The following is a 19,159-nucleotide window of genomic DNA, read 5'->3' on the forward strand; positions in this document are numbered from 1 at the left end:
GAGGAGGTGCTGGAGGAGCAATTTAATACATCACTGAAACTGAGAGGGACTGACAGGAGGAGGAGCTTTGCTTTAATCTGCATTATTTTTTCATTCATGATCTGAATAAAAGATATCCTGTTTTAATGTAATGGATTTTCTACTTTCAAATGAGAAGGATGCTAGCATTCAAGTTTCAATGTATGTTGTAAACCTTTATATTTGCTTGCTTTAGTTGGGCTTAAAAATAACAGAATTTAACATATAATTATATTTAAAGGTTTTTTTAATCTATTGCTGGATATAAACTTGCCCACAGTGCACACGTGAATATAATTCATTCAAATAAGAAGTAAACTGTCTGTGATTGTGATAACGTGTTAATAATTAATCCATCAGTGTGTTTCCAGTCAGAGACCGTTTCCTCTTATTGTACAGAGAGCTGACACTTGACCTCTTCATTTACATGGAGCTATAAATAGCGAGAGGAGGCCTGCAGGTGCATCCTGGGAAGGCAGAGAGGGAGGAGATGAGAGGTGATGCTTCACTGACAGAGGATGAAAACTCAGTTTCATTTGCAAATTTGCTGATTATTTTAACATCCTGACACTGGCAGTAGTCAACCCAGGTTAAACAATATTAATCAAGTTTTATAGCAAACATGTCACTTGCATCATCTTGCAATTGTTACTTTGTCACTTTATTGTTTACCATCAGGGGGAAAACCACTGCTTTCATTATATCAACCTTGATATATATTAACTCCATTGCAGTGTCCATTGTATTGAGCAAATCTTGCAGCTGTCCCTAAAAGAAAACAGGTTGAACAAGTCGTACTTGTTCAACATTTTTTTCAAAATTACTCCTGAAATTGTACAGTACAGGGCTGTTACAGTATTTTCACTGCTTATTCATTTATTTATCTTAGTTGTGGCAGAGAGAAATAATAACGAACAGGTGAAATTTAGGTTTTAGTCTCCAAAATTTGTCAAGATCTTACTTATGCTATGGTCCATTTTGGAATTCTACTGCAGTCTAATCAGGATATCACAGACAGGAAAACATATTAGGCATATATTAAAATAAATATAAAATGAAAAAAAAGTGTGTTTGAAAACTCTGTTGCATTCCATTGATAATGGGGGCAGCTGTATCTCAGCCACTTTTATTCATTAAAGGGCTGGTGGTTCGATCCCTTTTTGTCCATGTCAATGTGTCCCTCACACGCTTAAGAACACATTTTTCCCAATGGTTGGACAGTGCTTGGTCCTAATAATGTTACTGAATGTAGTATATTTACAATGTAGCAAATGTTAATTTAATTTAACTTGCAAATTAATCTATTTTTTAATAATCATTTGGGCGACAAAACTCAAATACAAACAAATGGTCATACAATGTTAATCAATGTCTAAAAGGTATCTATATATTGTGTTATATCACACCTCTGACTTTATGTCAAGCTATTGATACACATAGAGCAGCAGGATGACAGTCTAGTTAATTTGATCAATGCTTCCACCTTGTGGTTAAATGTGACTTTGTACAAAAAGGCTAAGATAAACACATTTGGAAAATCATCTTTTCTACACCATGCATCACTAAGTCATTCTTATTGATGTGACCTATTCTGACATCACACTCATTGATAAAATTAGACAAACTAATCTTTAACTGAAAACTATATATAAACCCATTAACTCTTTCTGATACATGAGCATTGGTATTTCTAAGGTCTCTGTGGCCCTCTTCTCCTCGCTCTAATCAGTGTTGGCCCCTTCCCCCTGTCAGGAGCCCTCATCTGTGCTCGTAGAGGAGACCTCAGACCAACGCCGGGGGGGACCCTCGGTACGGGCCGCTGAGGCAGAGCGGATCTGCCGTACTTGAGGTCTTCTACAACACCCTCCACACCGTCAAACTTTGAGGTAAGCCTCCCGAGCTCGTCTTTTAGAGTGTTAAACTGCCTGTAGAGGTCTCCCAGGGCATCTGACAGAGACGGGATCCTAAACACATGCAGAAACACATGCAGAGTCAAATTGGCAACATAAACATGAAAGTCATGACATGCTGTTCATCAGGAACAGCCCCATCATCTGCAGGAAACATCAGGATAACAGAACAGACAGAACGGATGTTCCTTAAAAAAAGATTAAAGTAAAAAGTAAAATAAAAAGCAGATTTGGCACAAGGACACCTGCAGTGAGCCTGCAGTGCACCTGAAATGGTTAATCAGATACGTTCAAGCTGTTGGTATTGTGGTCCATAGCCTAATCTCCAAAGGAAAGGGGTCAATCTGCCAGAAACACACTGAATTCATCAGAACACAAGTCTGAAACATTTCCCGTATTCTTTTGGCGCAGTCTCTGTAGTGAGGTCATTTACAAAGCAGAGTGGCCCTCTGTGGACCAGAGCAACCATGGATCAAATTACTGGCTCTGACAAGCCAGTGGTCACGTGCAGAGCAAAGTAAGTTACATAATTCCTAATCCTAAAAACAGTGAGGAACAATAAAAAGATCACTGACGTCAACGACTGTTGTTATTCTCGCTCTTACTCAACATTTGAACTCTCTGTTTTCCCTTCTTGTTCTTGCTTCTGCGTCTATCATCACTGCAAAGTACAGGCATAACCAGTGTGACCCACCTGTTGTATTCGGGCAGGACAGACGCGTGGTCATTGATCAGAAGATCTTTCACTTGGGTTAGAATAGCAAACTTCCAGTTGTCCAGTACCTGGGTCAGGTTGGAACAAGTCTTGCCGTTGGCGTGTTCTGCTGAAAACAGACATTTATAGAGTATGAAGCCAAGTATGTACCCTGAACTGTACAAAGTCTTGATTTAAGTGCTTTTAAAAATGAAATGTTTTTGCTAATCATTAACAGATTGTGGAAAATGGTGACTACTCATTGTCCCTGACCTTTAGGGTCCCAACGTGAGGTTTCGTGGTTCCATTTCTGAGCTCTGCATGTTAAGATAATGCAGAGCATTACCAGAATCTCCTTCATCATCTTCCTCACCAAACAAAAACATAAATATCAGATGGCTGCTGAGAAACAAGTGTACAGGAAAGCAGTAACTAAAAAGTACATTTAGTTACTCTTTACATAAAAACAAACATTATAGGCTTATATGTGAGCAGTACTTTACTACTAATACCCACAAGTATACAAAGCATCTCAAATTTGCTCCTCATTGACAAACTTCAACATTAAAATGCTCTTATATGTATTTGTTAGTGATAAAAACAGAATAGTATAATATTCATTATTAATATTACACATTGAAACAAACCATTCTGCATTCTGAGTAATTCTACTTTTGATAATTCTGTACTTTTACTTAAAAGTGACATTTTTAATTCAGGATTTTAACTTGTAATGGAGTATTTTGAGGCCGAGGTATATCTGAGTACTTCTTCCACTGCAGGAATGTTATGGCAGGAAAACTTGGACATTCAACAAGTAAGCATGCTTAACACACTTTCACTTAAAGAAAACATCTTACACTTGGTGACAAAGTTAGAATTGTACCTAATATATTTAGCTGATCTGCAAATGATTTATCTACCTTCTTAAGTGAAGGCAATAGGAAACAAAGGTTTTGCATGTAGATTCTGAGTATATACTTGAGGAAATGTATTCTCCTCGATTCTAGCTTCACTTAGATTTACTTTTCTTTGGGTTTTACTATACCTGTCTGGGAAGTAGCACCAGGGGTCTTGCCAGGTCACAGCAGCAGAACACACTCTGTGGTACGATCCTTTAACAGTGACACACTGAGACCTGGGTTACACTCTCTTATAACTGCCTCCCTCATCTCCCGGAATCTTTCCCCCACCTGCTCCCACCCACTTCAGTGATGCAGTGAAGACACACAATTTTCCCTTAGCATGCATGCACACTACTGCACACATAATATTGCACTAAAGTCAAAACTCCCAGAACACATGCACACACACATGCTTTCTACTTAAGTCTCCGATGTTTCTTGCAGACTGTGCATCTGCTACAATGATAAATAACCCACAGACCCTTAATGGGAGGTCCTGATAATCCCCTATCTATGCGCCATCAATCCCCTACATGTCTTTTAGCTGCTGTGAGGGGTGTAGGGGAACAGGTATCCCTATTGACTCTAATCCAGAAGAGATGTTTGATGTGGCAGTGCGGCTCCAGCATAGCATTCTTACTGCCTACTGTAATACAATCTGCTCAACATCTGGGATACGACAGACCCAGCCAGCAATGATCCCTAGGATGATCAAAACCCGGAGACACACACACTTGATGAAGTTGAAAATGAGGAAACACATTGTTTAGTGCTAATTGATTTTTATGAAATACACTGAATAAATAATAAACTGCTGATAGGATTAGGGTTAGAGAAAAATATACGGTCCCACTAAACTTTAGACATCCCAAACTTAAATACGCTGCTGTATGATTTACTCCAATCAATCAATCAATTCATTCAGCTTGACGTCAATCCACATTTGAGAAGTCAAGATAATGTATGTGGAAATAATCTGACTGCTGATGAAAGACAGATATCTTCAATAATCTGGAAAGTTTTTAGCCAGCAAATGCAGCTGGACACAAAAAAAAGCTGAAAAATATCCCTCACCAAAGCACATTTTTCCTTCTTCTTTTTAAAAAAATACCGGGCAAAAAGAAGTGCCTTTACTTGACAGCTATGAAATGAAATACCATTTGTCGCAATAGATTCCAGCTCTGATCTACTCCAGATCACAGCTCCTTATTCCATTTGAAAGAGTGTTAATGCTGCTGCCTCCTGTGCTGATATGTATATACAGTATTGATATGACATGAGGCGAGCCCAGCTGAAAAGGAATCTGACTGGGCGATGGACCCTGCCATCTGCACCAACTTTAAAACCATAGAGACAACATACTGTACTGCATGCTTTAGGTTGTATAGCATCTGTATCTACCATACATCTTCAGTGCTGACAACACTACATAATGAGTTGGATTCATTCAAAAAGTGGGAACTAAATGCTCTTTCAATCCCAAACTTCCCTAAAAAGATTTATAAGCAAGGAAACAGCAGGATTTGTTAAAGAAATCTAACACTCAAGTGATGATCCATTTTGTCAGCAACCAGTCACAGTAAATTGTTTTTTTTAAATCCGGAATGATTTTACCCATATGTTACATTCTTAGATTCAAAATTTGTTTTGTCTCTTGATCATCACAGACTAAGTTTGTTGTTCGCCGTGTTTATTATTTTCCTCTAAGTGAGGACATTATTATTCCTAGAGCTATTTAAAGGTCCCATGGCATGAAGTGAGGTTTTTTTAACATTAATATGAGTTCCCCCAGCCTGCCTATGGTCTCCAGTGGTTATAAATGGTGATAGATGTAAACCACGCCCTGGGTATCCTGCTCTGCCTTTGAGAAAATGAAAGCTCAGATGGGCCGATCTGGAATCTCCTCCTTATGATGTCATAAGGAGGAAGGTTACCTCCCCTTTCTCTGCTTTGCCCTCCCAGAGAATTTGGCCAGCTCATGAGAAAGAGAGAGACATCATGGTTTGAAAACAAGCGAAGCATGGAAGTTGGTCAAGGCCACACCCCCACCCTCCACCTTGCCCCACCTCTCTCCTCCTCAATAGAATTTAAAGCTACAGACACAGAAATGGCACATACTAAGGAAAGCTCATTGTGGGACTGGCTCTAGTGGCTGTAATTCTGCACCAAGGCTGAATTTCTGGAAAGAGACTTCAGATACAGTATAAGGGGACTAAGGCCTATATAAAAGCATCCAAAAAGCAGCATGTCATGGGACCTTTAAAGTAAATGTATTTAAAGTAATGCTTACTTTTTTATGTTTTATATGTTGGATATCTGTGACAAGCAGAGCTGTTCATTTGTTTTGGACGCAAATCCTGAAAATCCTGAAATGCAGTGAACTAGAAGCACAAAGTAGCTATAGTAGTATAACATGGAAATATTCTGATGAAGTACCTCAAGTAAATGTACTTTGCTGCTTTTCACCACTGCTTAATATTGTTGTAGAGCAGTGACTAGAGGTACCTGCTAAGCATTTACGGAATAAGTACTCAGATATTTTATTTAAGTAAAAGTAGCAATAGCACAATAGAAAAACTCTGTTACAAGTAAAATTCATGTATTAAAATATGTACTTAAGTGTATTAGCTTCAAAGTATACTTTAAGTACCAGAAGTAAAAGTACTCATTATGCATGGCCCATTTCAGAATCATACTGTTAATTTGATTTAATGTTTGAACTACTTGATGCTGGTAGGTAGTTTAATATAAAAAAATGCATCAACATGTATTTTTTTGATTATATTTCGTATTAATAATCTAAATCTTCAGTAAGTAACTAGTAACAAAATCTTTGCAATAAATGTAGTGGTGCAAAAAGTACAGTTTCCCTCTGAAATGTAGTGGAGTGGAAGTATATAGTAGCAGCAAATGGAAGTGTATTCACCTACAGGCACCACCACACACATTAATCTGCAATGTTGCAGACCTGAAAAACTATTGCAAACTATCCACACAAAGTTATTTGGAAGCTTGGTGATAAGTGTAAGAAATGATACAGATTATTATTAATACAGATTAATATGGAAACAGATTTACAGCAGCATTAATGTGTGTGGCCTTATATGCCTTACAGCCCTATCTGGAGTCCGCCACCAACCAGCCTCCAGCTCTGTCTGCAGCAGCACTCCGACTCCAGCTCTGTGCAGCTCAGTCCAGCACAGCCAGAGGAAAGAATGACAGCAGCTGACCCACAGAGCCAGAGAGTGAGATAACCAGGCCTCTCTCTTTCTGTTTTTTTCTCTCTCACATGCTACTTGTTATTGAGCAGCACATCACTTCATAATGACTTTATCAGAGGACGGTTGAACCATTGACTGTATAATATTAATGGACAGAGCATGTGTGACGTCATCCATTGGTTTGTGGAGATCTGCTATCCGTTGCCGTTACGGGCGCAGCCATCCTGGTTGCAGATGTGACGATTTTAGACGAGAGGGAGGAGTGAGGGAGGAGCCCTTACACTATATGTTACGTTACACACTTTCACTGGCAATCACATCATAGTCACGCCCTAAAACACCCCCTGCTTTATCGCAGATTTTAAAATCAACGAGACCATAATTCAAAAAATGAACATCATTCTGTGTTGCATAAGACTTAAAACTAGCAATTGAGACCATAAACTCATTATGAAAATGTTTACTGAAGTAATAAATCAAGTGAGAAGTGGGTCACCTTCTCATAGTCTTCTACAGAAACCGACCTCCATTGCAACCGCACGTGTCACCCCCTGCTGGTCAGATAGAATGCAGGTTTAAGGCACTTCCACATTTGCAGCACTTCGCCGAACCGGATGCTTTGTCCATTAATATTTAAAGTCAATGGGTTGAACTGAACTATATCAGCTGGTATACCCCACACAGAATCTTCACCACAAGGATCGTCATGTTCAAGGTCAAGTTCAAGGTAAACTTTAGTATCCTAAAAAAACATTTATTAAAACAGATACAAATATAAATATTGATATAAATGAATATAAACATTCCATATGTCATCCCCCCCCCCCCCTTCCATCCACCTACTGTAACACACACCTACCCTTACACACTCTTACACATGGAGAGCATTCACTCATGGAGCACCCTCACTCTGACACACTTTCCTGTTAGTGTTTATAGAAGGAGACAAATGGTCAAGAGGGTGCTGTAGTCAGTTATCTTACCTCATTTGATTTTTAACAATTATCCTTTAAAGCTTGACAGGAGGGATGTAAATATTTAGAGTCAGTTTTAAAAGAGCTGCTACAACCCTGATCTTTAAAGACAGTTTGCAAAAAAATGGATCTTCTAACTGACCTGACCAACACATCATTGACATGTTTATGTTTAGTTTAGACTTCCTGTCCACATAGTGAAGTTACTCTGAACAAAGCCAAGGTGGTTCTGGAATGTATTGATGGCTAGCTGCTAGGTTACAAAATGCAACACATAACTACATAAGACAATAACAGAGGCTTAACACATCATGGAGCAACTGCTCTTCTGAATGCAGTAGAAAAATGATCATCCAAAATTGTTCATGAAATGATCACACAATCATTTTATTTATATTATTTAGCATCTAGCATTTATCAATAAGGGTATTCATCGTCATGTTATTATTGATAGAGTATTGGTGAGTATTTGTATTTTTAATAAACACAATATTATTAGATAGCATGAACCCCTGCAGTCTAATATACAACCCTGCAATAACAACTACCTTTCAGGATTGTTTGGTACACCCACATTTACATACTTCGCAGTAGACAGATTCATTGTATGATTATATGTATCTGCCATGAGGCCTTATGTAGTTGTTGGCCTGATTGCCCACAATGACCAACTGCAACACTACATTAAATTATTTGCATAAATGTTTTTAAAATCATCAAATAGCCTACAACTAATGATCAGCATGGTTATTACAAATAACCATTTTAACATCAGTACTGTCAATAACTGTAAAGAGCTGCTCTAATTACAGCTTTCCAGTGTAGAGACTCGTCTACCTCCTACATATGTTCATACCAGCCGGCAGCTCATGATGCTCTGTACTCGGTGTCATCTATTCTCGGGTAACTGAACCTCCAACTAACGCTGGGTGTAGCTCACCTGGTAGAGTGTTTGCCTTATGTACTGAGGCCCCAGTCCTTACTGCAGCAGCTCAGGGTTTGAATCTGGCCCCAGTCATTTGGCTCCATGTCTTCCCCCTCTTTCTCCTCTCTTTCCTGTCTGCAGCTTTGCTATTGATTTGAGGCCAAATAACCAAAACATAATGTTTAAAGTGCTCATATATTAGGCTCATTTTCAGATTTATAATTGTATTTAGAGATTATATTAGAATAGGTTTACATGGTTTAATTTTCAAAAAACACCATATATTTGTTGTACTGCACATTGCTGCAGCTCCTCTTTTCACCTAGTGTTGAGCTCTTTGTGTTAGCTACAGAGTGAGGCATCTCACTTCTGTTCCATCTTTGTTGGGAGTCCCACATGCATAGTAGCTAGGTAAGGACCACTACCCAGTCAGAAGCAGAGTATGAGGGCGAGCCACGCTAGCAGCTAGGCGAGCATGATAACGTGTGTTACAAAGTGACGCACGTTCATCACGGAAGTAAAGGCTGGACTACAATAAAGCTGTTTGGACCAGTTTGTGAACAGTGTTTCTGTTAGAGATGGTAACTTTGTAAACCTATAACGTGCACAAAAAAGATATATAACACAATAAAGGAAAGGGAAAAAGCCAAAAAGCATAATATGAGCATTTTAAAGAAAAGACTCCTCTGAGACGTTTCAGACGGATCCATGTTCTCATTCTGTTTACGCCAAATTCTGATTCTACTATCTGAATGTCTCATCAGAAATCAAGACTCATCAGACCAGGCAACATTTTTCCAGTCTTCTACTGTCCAATTTTGGTGTGCTGGTGCAAATTGTAGCCTCATTTTCCTATTTTTAGTGGAGATGAGTGTTACCCGGTGGGGTCTTCTGCTGGTGTAGCCCATCCGCCTCAAGGTTGTGCGTGTTGTGGCTTTACAAATGCTTTGCTGCATACCTCGGTTGTAACGAGTGGTTATCAGAGTCAAAGTTGATCTTCTATCAGCTGGAATTAGTCGGCCCATTCCCCTCTGACCTCTAGCATCATCAAGGCATTGTCGCCCCCAGGACTGCCGCATACTGGATGTTTTTCCTTTTTCAGACCATTCTTTGTAAACCCTAGAAATGATTGTGCGTGAAAATCCCAGTAACTGAGCAGATTGTGAAATACTCAGACCAGCCCGTCTGGCACCAACAACCACGCCACGCTCAAAGTTGCTTAGATCACCTTTCTTTTCCATTCTGACATTCAGTTTGGAGTTCAGGAGATTGTCTAGACCAGGACCACACCCCTAAATGCATTGAAGCAGCTGCCATGTGATTGGTTGATTAGATAATTGCATTAACGAGAAATGTAGGTGTTCCTAATAATCATTTAGGTGAGTGTATAGATAAATGTATTGCACTATATTTAATCCCCTTAACTGAGAGAGATAGATCAGTGACCCCCTACTACATTTATTGTATAAAATTAAGTTATATATTAAACTGGGCCTACAATAACGTGTGGGTGGCCTCAAGCTTTTATACATAACGTTTTAGTGCATGGAATACAAGCTCATAACATAATAGTTGTTGGCTTTAAAACTACAGTAAATATAAATGTGGCAATCCTTAGGATTAACTGTATCTGTGTATACCTTAGACTCTTAGAGACTATCTTACCTATGGGGCAGTAAGCCTATCAATGTTTTTTTTCCTCACAAACAGGCTGATTTAAATTTGCTAATAATATGATGGATTCATCTTAAAACACTTTAGTTTTTGAAAAAAAACTTTCCAAAACATTAACAAGAATTTGGTGGCCCCCCCTGCAGTAACTCGGAAGACCCCCTAAGGGTCCTGGACCCCCTGTTGAAGATCTCTGGTTTAAGGGGTTTTTCAAAGATTATCTGCACTTTTAAGATGTTTTAATGGATTATCTGCATGTTTAAGATGTTTTAATGGATTATCTGCACATTTAAGATGTTTTAATGGATTATCTGTATGTTTAAGATGTTTTAATGGATTATCTGCATGTTTAAGCGCAAAAACAAGGAAAAGACTAACTTTGTTTCCCTTCAGGTTGATGAAGGGGAAGTTTCTTCTTTCTCCCCGTCTCTGTGTTTCTCATCAACAGGGATGGTCCAGTGGGGAAGGACACAGACTGACAAGCAGTAGACATGCGTTCGAATGCCACACAGGAGTGTTTGTGATGAATGGATGTGGTTAAGTTAGTGTGATAGTACTTGTGTAATTCCAACAATGATTTAAACTTGCAAATGTTCAAAAACAATTTGAACAATGATAAAACTCGCAAGATTTCAACTTGCAAAGTTCCAACAAATATTTCAACTTCAGAATTTCCATTTAAAAATTACTTTATATCTGTTTTAGTATGCAGCCTTTTCAGCGGATATTATTTAAATATTAAAGTATTTTAAAGTGTAAAAGATAGGGGAGGGGTACTTTTTGTCCAGATTAAAGCAATAGCCCCTCCAAGTGTGTACCCGTCCCTGGTTTCTGCTAAAACACAGTGATAGCTAAGCAGGAGCCAGTGTTATGTAACATTACAAGCCTAGATCATCTTCTCTAACTTCCATAAAGGCAAGGTGCTGTTTATGATTAATGCTGCAGCCGTGAGATGGATGGACCAAGCAGATTTGCTCCCTGTGCTGACAAGTGTTTTTCTCTAGTTATCTGTGCATGCACCTCACTCATATATTATTATTTATAATCACTCATATATATATATATATATATATATATATATATATATATATATATATATATATATATATATATATATAATTATTCTTAATTATATTTATTTTTACGTGCATTATCATATGATCATTATCAGTTTTTCAGCTGTTTTTTCAGCCTCTGGCTGTACACCAGAACAGCCTGGGCTTTCTTAACTCTGTTGAGATGGTTGTTGGAAAGTTTACACTTTGATTAATGTTCTTTTATTCCAACTGGCAAAATAAATTCCAGTCCATAATACCAGTGCCAGCTGATCTGTCCTCCTTAGCCAAACAGTCGTTAACTGTGTGAGCACTGCAACAGAGACACATTTGACTAAATAGTTCACATGATAACAACTAGAAAAATATTTTATGATGTTGGATCTGCCACCAAACTAGAAATATATGATAGTTACAAGAAATGTGTAGTGTAAGTGGTGTTTGCAAAGTTGGTTAAAATGTGTGACTGGTCAAACTTAGATGAAACCTTTGTCTCTCTCACTGTTCATAAATATGATTCATCCACGTCTGTTTTGTTTGTTTATGCTTAGTTATTAGCTTCCAAGCTAAATGGTATTGTAACTAAAATGCATAACACATACTTTTTCTGGCTTTTGTAGACAGTTTCCTAACAGCTTCAGCTCAACTTTGGACTGGCGTAGAAGTCCAGAAGGCCCTGATGGTTGACATGGAGATCAAGGCTCTGACAAAAAGTGTTTGAGGAATTAAGAGGCATACTCCATGATGACTGCAGCAAAAGCAGCAGCAGAAAGAAAAAGTAGGACAAAGAGATCCCCACCTAGCCAGAGGCTGAGACTCTCCACCTTCACGTAGAGGTAGAGTAGAGGATGCCTCAACTGGGCCAGTGCAATCAAAAAGGCCACATCAGAACCACAGGAAGGAGGTGCAGATTTTAAACAGTGGCTGCAGGTAACGTACTACCATCTGCAGCAGGAAAAGGAAATGAGGTTCATGGCTCAGCATAACAGAGCCATCGACAGGAGCAAGCTCCATGAGACGGAGAAGAATATGTAGCCATATCACCCATTGTTAATTGTTACTAGTATGCATCACATTTCTAAGGGCTATAAGATTATTACATAACACCTTGGCATCTTAGCGGTTTATGTGAGTAAACTTCACATCAAAAGTCTCTTGTGCTAGGGCGTCCCATTCTTGCGTGTGAGTCTCTCACACACGCTTTGATAGCCGCCTAATCCCCTCACTGTGACTCTCACATGATGAAGAAATCCCACGGCTCACAGCAGCCAGAAGCTGAACACTGCATGGTTTCTCCACCTCAGCTCACATGCTCCTTTGTTCATATCGTAGCAAATGCTCCCCCATGCTCCACTTTAGCTTGTGTCATTCTGACCAGCTAAAAGCACAGGGAGAATCGTTTCCAACATGAGGAATTATTTCAGTACAAAAAGAATTTATTTGCCGTGGTCGAGGAGGGACACCACACATAATGAGTCCAGTCCGCTCATACCAAAGGTAAGGGGTCACTTTTAAACTTCTGTTTTGTTAGGTTAAGTTCCTTTCTGAATATTGAGTATCTATCTGTGTATTGAAATATTTGAGGTGGCATTAGTTCTCAAATACTATTTTGTTGCATTCCTGTGTGTCAAAAGGCAAGCTCTGCAAAAGAGGACGTTGAGGAGCTTGGCAATGTCACCCCTGAATTTCACCAAGCAGGGCCAAACAATGGACAGGACAACAACAGCCCCGTATCCACAAGCATCCAACCACACTACAAATATTCTTTTATGGACTATTTCCTGAAATACTTTCTGTTCCTGTGCAATCTGGTGTTCACAGTTCTGGGCCTGGTGGTCCTTGGTCTGGGCATGTGGGGCCTAATTAGCAAAGAGTCGTTTGCTCAGGAGAAGATCGGCAATATCGGCACTGACCCAATGCTGATACTTGTGACTCTGGGCTTTGTGCTAACTACGCTGTGCCTGTCAGGCTGTGTGGGTGCCTTAAGAGAGAACTGCTCTTTACTGAAGCTGTTCTCTGCAGCAGTGTTGGTGCTCATCACAGCCCAGGTCCTAGCTGCCATTATGGCCTACAGTCTGCAAGATCAGGTTGGAGGCTACCTGCGATCAGGGATGTTAGCTGCCATGGTGCGCTACCAGGACGATCTGGATCTGAGGTTCATCACGGACGAGATTCAGTCAAATCTGCAGTGCTGTGGGGCAGATAACTACCGTGACTGGGAGCTCAACATGTGAGTAGAGGGTGACTAACTCGGATACATTTATTAAAAAAGTACATGATGACTTATTGGTCAGGATGTAGGAATGCCTTGAAAGTTATTGGATATTTTTTATTTCCTTAGATATTACAACTGCTCAGCTCCAGGAGTGCTGGCCTGTGGCGTGCCAGCGACATGCTGTGTGGATCCTTTGGAGAACGGCACAGTGTGGAACTCTCAGTGTGGTTTAGGAGCCCAGCTGCTGGATGAGTTTAGTGCTCAGAGTGTGATCTTCCTGGGCGGCTGTCTGGGGGGACTGTCCCGCTGGATCGAGCAGCATGAAGGCCTGATAGGAACTGTTGGAATCGTCGTACTGGGGGTCCAGATTCTGACTTTGTTTATCACTACACGACTGTTAGAAAGCATCCAGTGGCATAAAGTTTACTTATAACATGGGGTGATGAAAATATTGTGTGCTGATATTTATTATGTGCTACTTGGATCTCTATCTTGTTTCTCCTTTGTAGTAAACACACTGTACCCCTCAACCATAAGAACAAAAATCTTATTTATAAGGAAGTTAATTTCAACATGTCAAAGTGACAGACCAAAGTGCTAACTCTAAATCTACAGTATGCACTCGTAGTATAAGTACAGAAGTATGTGGATTGAATGAATATGAATATTGGTCCTCTGTGCCTGGAGGGTTGTTGTCAATATGGTTGCCAAGTAACAAGTTACTGCATCGGGCCAAGAAATAGTCCCTCAGACAGCATATTCCCTATAAAACCACAATTTTGTTTGTGTTTTCACACAAACAAAACATAACATGTTATTTAGTGAGCTTTACATTTAGAGATTTTGTTACCACTGGAAAGAGCCAGGCTAATTGTTTACCCTTGTAAAGCTGTAGCTTCATATTTATCATATAGACACGAGTGGTAATATTATACTTCTCAAAATTGCAGTATCGCAATATGCACGAAATGCAAAAAAGGGACAAACAATAAAACAAAGTATGTAATAGCATGGCAAAGCTGGTCTACGGAAAGCCTTTCCACTCCCTATTCAGCCCCGTTGTACCGAATTTGGTTGCAGTTCCACCAGAGTTCCACTGGGGGTGATCGCGGTCCAGTGCTAAATGAATGGGACTCTATGGAGCTAGACGGCTAAATTTGTCTCTTTCGCCTGATTGTCGTTGAGAAATCTCAGATTTGATTGTAGTTTTTGCAAGTTTAACATGGATTATAGGTCAAAAGTTGAATGAACGAGTACTTATGTCATTTCGATTTCTTACAGGTTGAGTTGTTGTTGCCCATAACACGCTAGCATTCTGCTAATGAATGCTGATTGGTCAGTGAAGGACTGATTACGATTGGAGATCCCACTTGACGGCATCCGAAGCAGAACCAGAATGTCAGAGTGAATATTTCAGCGTGGTCTTTAAAACATTAGCAAACCTCTTTCTAGCACGTGTATTAACAGGGAGAGCCTAACCTGTCAGCTGTGTTGTCGATGATGCTTCGAGAGAACAAAGGAAGCGACTCAGAGCTTGCCGTAAAGCAGTATCTCTGGCCGTATATGTGTATGACGTCATTGACATTTTAAAAGGCTTTTTAGAACAAAAAAGCCACAAACAATCTAACACCCAGCAGTGTGTATTTTCTTAGCCTCCCCTTTCGAATGCAACATTCAAATTACCAGACAAAAAATTATATCCTGACAAAAGTGGATTTTGAGGGGTTATAGCTCCATAGAGTCCCATTCATTCTGCCCTCGCCTGTGAGCGCCCCCTATATGGAACTCTGGTGGAACTGCAACCAGTTCAGAAGCTGGAAATAACGAGAGAGTGGAACTTCTTCCCTTATTAGAAATTCTTTGAGCATGATTTAACAACATGCTAAGTTTGGTAAAGAGGAAATGAAAGAAAAAAAATGCTAAGCTTTATTTATTTGATTACACATGATGCTGATAATTGTGCAGAGACTACGTCTTTGAAGCAAGTAAACAGGCTCAACGTTACCCCTCACACTGCAACCTCATGCAATGACACAAAGATACATTCAGCATCAGGCAGCTTGAGAATCGTATTAAAATAGATATAATATATGATATGAACAAGGCAAAGAACAGCATCAACTATATGCAGATATCGTTTTACATGTTCTTTAGTTAGTTTTTTTTCCAAGAGCCAATATTGATTATGAAGATTGGGTTGGTAATTGTTCCACTTGCTGCCACATCAGTTCTGTTCTGTTCTGGTAGATAAAAATATTTTTCAGTGAAGAGACTCAGATGATACCATACTGAGCCAGTTCATGTAGCTCTAGATGGCTCTAAGCTTCCCATGGGCAGATTACAGTGATATCTGAAAAAAAAGAACCAACATAATAATAAAAAAAAAGAAGAAGAAGAAGAAAAAAAAAGGGGGGAACAGTGATGTTGTTTGTGTGTTTTCGTTTGGCAGTAGCCTAAAGTAACTGTGATACTCCTGCTTATCAGTGCCAAGCCCTTCCATTCCTGGAATCTCCTCTCCAAAGCTGAGGGGAAAAAATAAATTGCAAGTTTTATTGTGGATAAATGTATAAAAGACAAACTTTCTAGAAGATGCTCATTAAAATGTAGGCCTACCCAATGATGCCCCTCTTGGCAAGCTTGCTCTTGAACTGGCGACTGGCTTAGCCAGATCCAAATGCATACTTTTGTTGATTGAGCTGTAATGGGACAATGTCATACAAAGTGATGCAATGCATGGAAATATTAACAATATTTTGTTTATCGTGACCAAATTTAAATACATTGCATTCAAGACAAACATCAACTTCCACTGCTATATACTGTATTTTGTTATAACATGAGACAAACACCTTAATAACTTAATATCTGAAAAAATACTGAAAAGACTTCAAGACCTCCTGTAATCTTACGCTCATGTTACTAATGAACCATCCATAATACACAGCGCATTCATAATCAGATTACTGTGAAGACATACTAAATTTGCTTGTGGTCTTAATATGACAATCGCTGATTTAATTACTTTATCACATTGTCTAACAGTGAAAGGAGTTTTGGAAGAAAACTTAAAAATAAAAACTGTAACATTATTACAGGCAACTCAACAGCTGTGCCATACATTCTACCTTTACAAATTTTATAATGTTCAGTTTTTGTTGACACTGTCAGAAATGTGTAAATCCAATTATGTGTCCGCATTGAGGTCATAGTTTAAGGTGGTGTTAAACTGGACTACATTATATTGTGAGTTTTTTTTTTTAAGTAACAGTACATAGGAAGATGTAGGATAAAAAAAACAGAAACACTTCCTAAATATAATCTACTACAACACCACCACTAGCTATGACCTCTATGCTAAAACATATCATTTAATTAACACCTCTATGACAGTGTCAACACTTTTTAGTTATTATAACAATATTTTTTTTTAAAGTAGATTGTATGGCAGAACAGACATATATCTTCTTGGACACATATATAGGTTTCCCAATTTACAACATTTTGAAATGTAAATGAATGTTTTAATCATTTAAAAAACACAAAACGTGAGACAAATTGTTATATGTTATAACACTATTAATATCACGATACATTGAGAATGTGTCTAAAAAGCACATGTGCATCAGAAATCATGCTGCAGCTCGAAAGCATGATCTGAGTTGTTGCTAATACTAATACTCACCACTTGTGTTGCTTTGTCATCTCAGTTGGTAGTGCCATAGCGACCAGGGATGCTGTTACATGAGGAGTTGTGTTTAGTGAAGCCCTCTTATACACCTCAGACTCTGAAGATAATGACGTTACCAACCAATAAACGTCAGGGCCCTCATCATTTTTACAGTATGCACACATGGGTCTTTCACGGTACATTAGGGCAGTGGTTCCCAACCTGGGGTCCGGGGACCCCTCAGGGGGGCGGCAAAGATCACAGGGGGTGCGCAAGTCTTTATCTGGTTTGAGGTTGAGGTAATTTGCACATGTTAAACAAATTATGATAATACACTAGAATATATAATGTATACAAAAGTCTGTATAAAAGCTATGTATTTTTGTTCTCGCTTAAAATTGTAGGCAGGCTACTTAGTAGGCCAAACCTCCGGGACCTCTTAACCTGGGACCCTTGCTGTCATCAGGTCAGCTGCTAGCTGCTATCATCCTCGTTTTTCCTGCCGCCACGGCATCACTATTTTATGAATGAAACATGGCGGAGAAACGTAAAAGTGCTGATAACTCCTCTGTATCAAAAAAGAAAGTAAGGCTCTATCTCGAGAGTTACCTCAACTTAGGTTTCGGAGGGGGGGGCTCAGCTTTTCTTAGACATAAGTAGGGGGGGCGGCACAAAGGAAAAAAGGTTGGGAACCACTGCATTAGGGGATTGGCTGACAGGCAGTTTAGGGGATGTCACTGCTGCTAAGGCTGACCTGAACAGAAACGTGACAGATGCAGATGTTTTTAGAATTCCCCCCCCACACACACACACACACACACACACCTCCTACATTCATTAACACTCACATAGTGCATTCATCTGATGCTGTAATCTATTCTAGTCATACACATGACGGGACACATGAGGGCAGTGACGTGCACAGGTACGGGCTATTGTTGCCTGGGCAACAGCCCGTTTGCCCTATCTGGCTGAGCTGCCCCTCTAGAGAAAAAGCCTGAATAAACTTTTATTTTATTTTTTCTGTTGAGGCTGCATCATTTCGATACGCCGATCATTAGTAAAGTTAAATCAAATTAAATTGCCATAGTCAAATATGGGAATAAGCTATTTTCACCCATTTAACCAATGTGTTCACCATCCACCAAAAAACCCAGGGAGTATCTAAAAGTCTACAGTGCCAACCTCTACTTATGAGAAATATACCAATGTATTTTAAAACTACAACTCGAACTATAGATGCACCATAGCACTGTACCTCTGGGTGTAGCTCACCTGGTAGAGTGTGTACCTTGTGTACTAAGGCCCCAGTCCTTACTGCAGCAACTCAGGGTTCAAATCCTGTCTGAGGCATTCTGTTGCTTATCTTCCCTCTATCTCTCTCCCCTTCCCTGTCTGCAGCTGTCCTGTCAATTAAATGCCAAAAAAATGATCTTTAAAAGAAACACCTCTGATATGTGAGTCCCTTCCTGTTTGGAGAGTTGATAAAATGCTTTTTACTCTGCTGAAAGAAGACACAAACATGCCGGGACTGATTTCCTCCTTTGAGGTGTTTTAATGAGTATTTCTTAATGACTCCTTTATGAAACAGAAATACACAAACAGCAAAGGTGGGATTTGAACTCACAACCTTCAGGCTGTGGAATAGTTCATTTTCATACTGAACTATTAGGACTAAGAAAATTCACCTTAATCTTTTGATTAATGTTCAATTTCATAGAGCCCCTCTGAAGCAGCTTTCAGTTTATTTAATGTAAAGATAAATGTATTGCACTATATTAAAGGGTTTAATTGTTAATCACTTATGTCTTGGAAAGTGTTTAATCCCCTTAACTGAGAGAGATAGATCAGTGACCCCCTACTACATTTATTGTATAAAATTAAGTTGTATATTAAACTGGGCC

At 39.3% G+C, this 19,159-nt stretch overlaps 1 protein-coding gene across 1 annotated transcript; it reads left to right on the plus strand.

Moving 5' to 3' along the window:
- Positions 1 to 12,780: 12,780 nt before the first annotated feature.
- tspan10 (tetraspanin 10) lies at positions 12,781 to 14,021 on the plus strand. The gene is made up of 3 exons (XM_078270612.1): positions 12,781 to 12,870; positions 13,008 to 13,603; positions 13,715 to 14,021. Exons 1-3 carry the CDS (start codon positions 12,781 to 12,783, stop codon positions 14,019 to 14,021), a joined length of 993 nt encoding a protein of 330 aa, XP_078126738.1.
- The last annotated feature ends 5,138 nt before the right edge of the window (positions 14,022 to 19,159 follow it).

The sequence above is a fragment of the Sander vitreus genome, chromosome 15 (genome assembly GCF_031162955.1).
Source record: "Sander vitreus isolate 19-12246 chromosome 15, sanVit1, whole genome shotgun sequence".
NCBI lineage: Eukaryota > Metazoa > Chordata > Actinopteri > Perciformes > Percidae > Sander > Sander vitreus.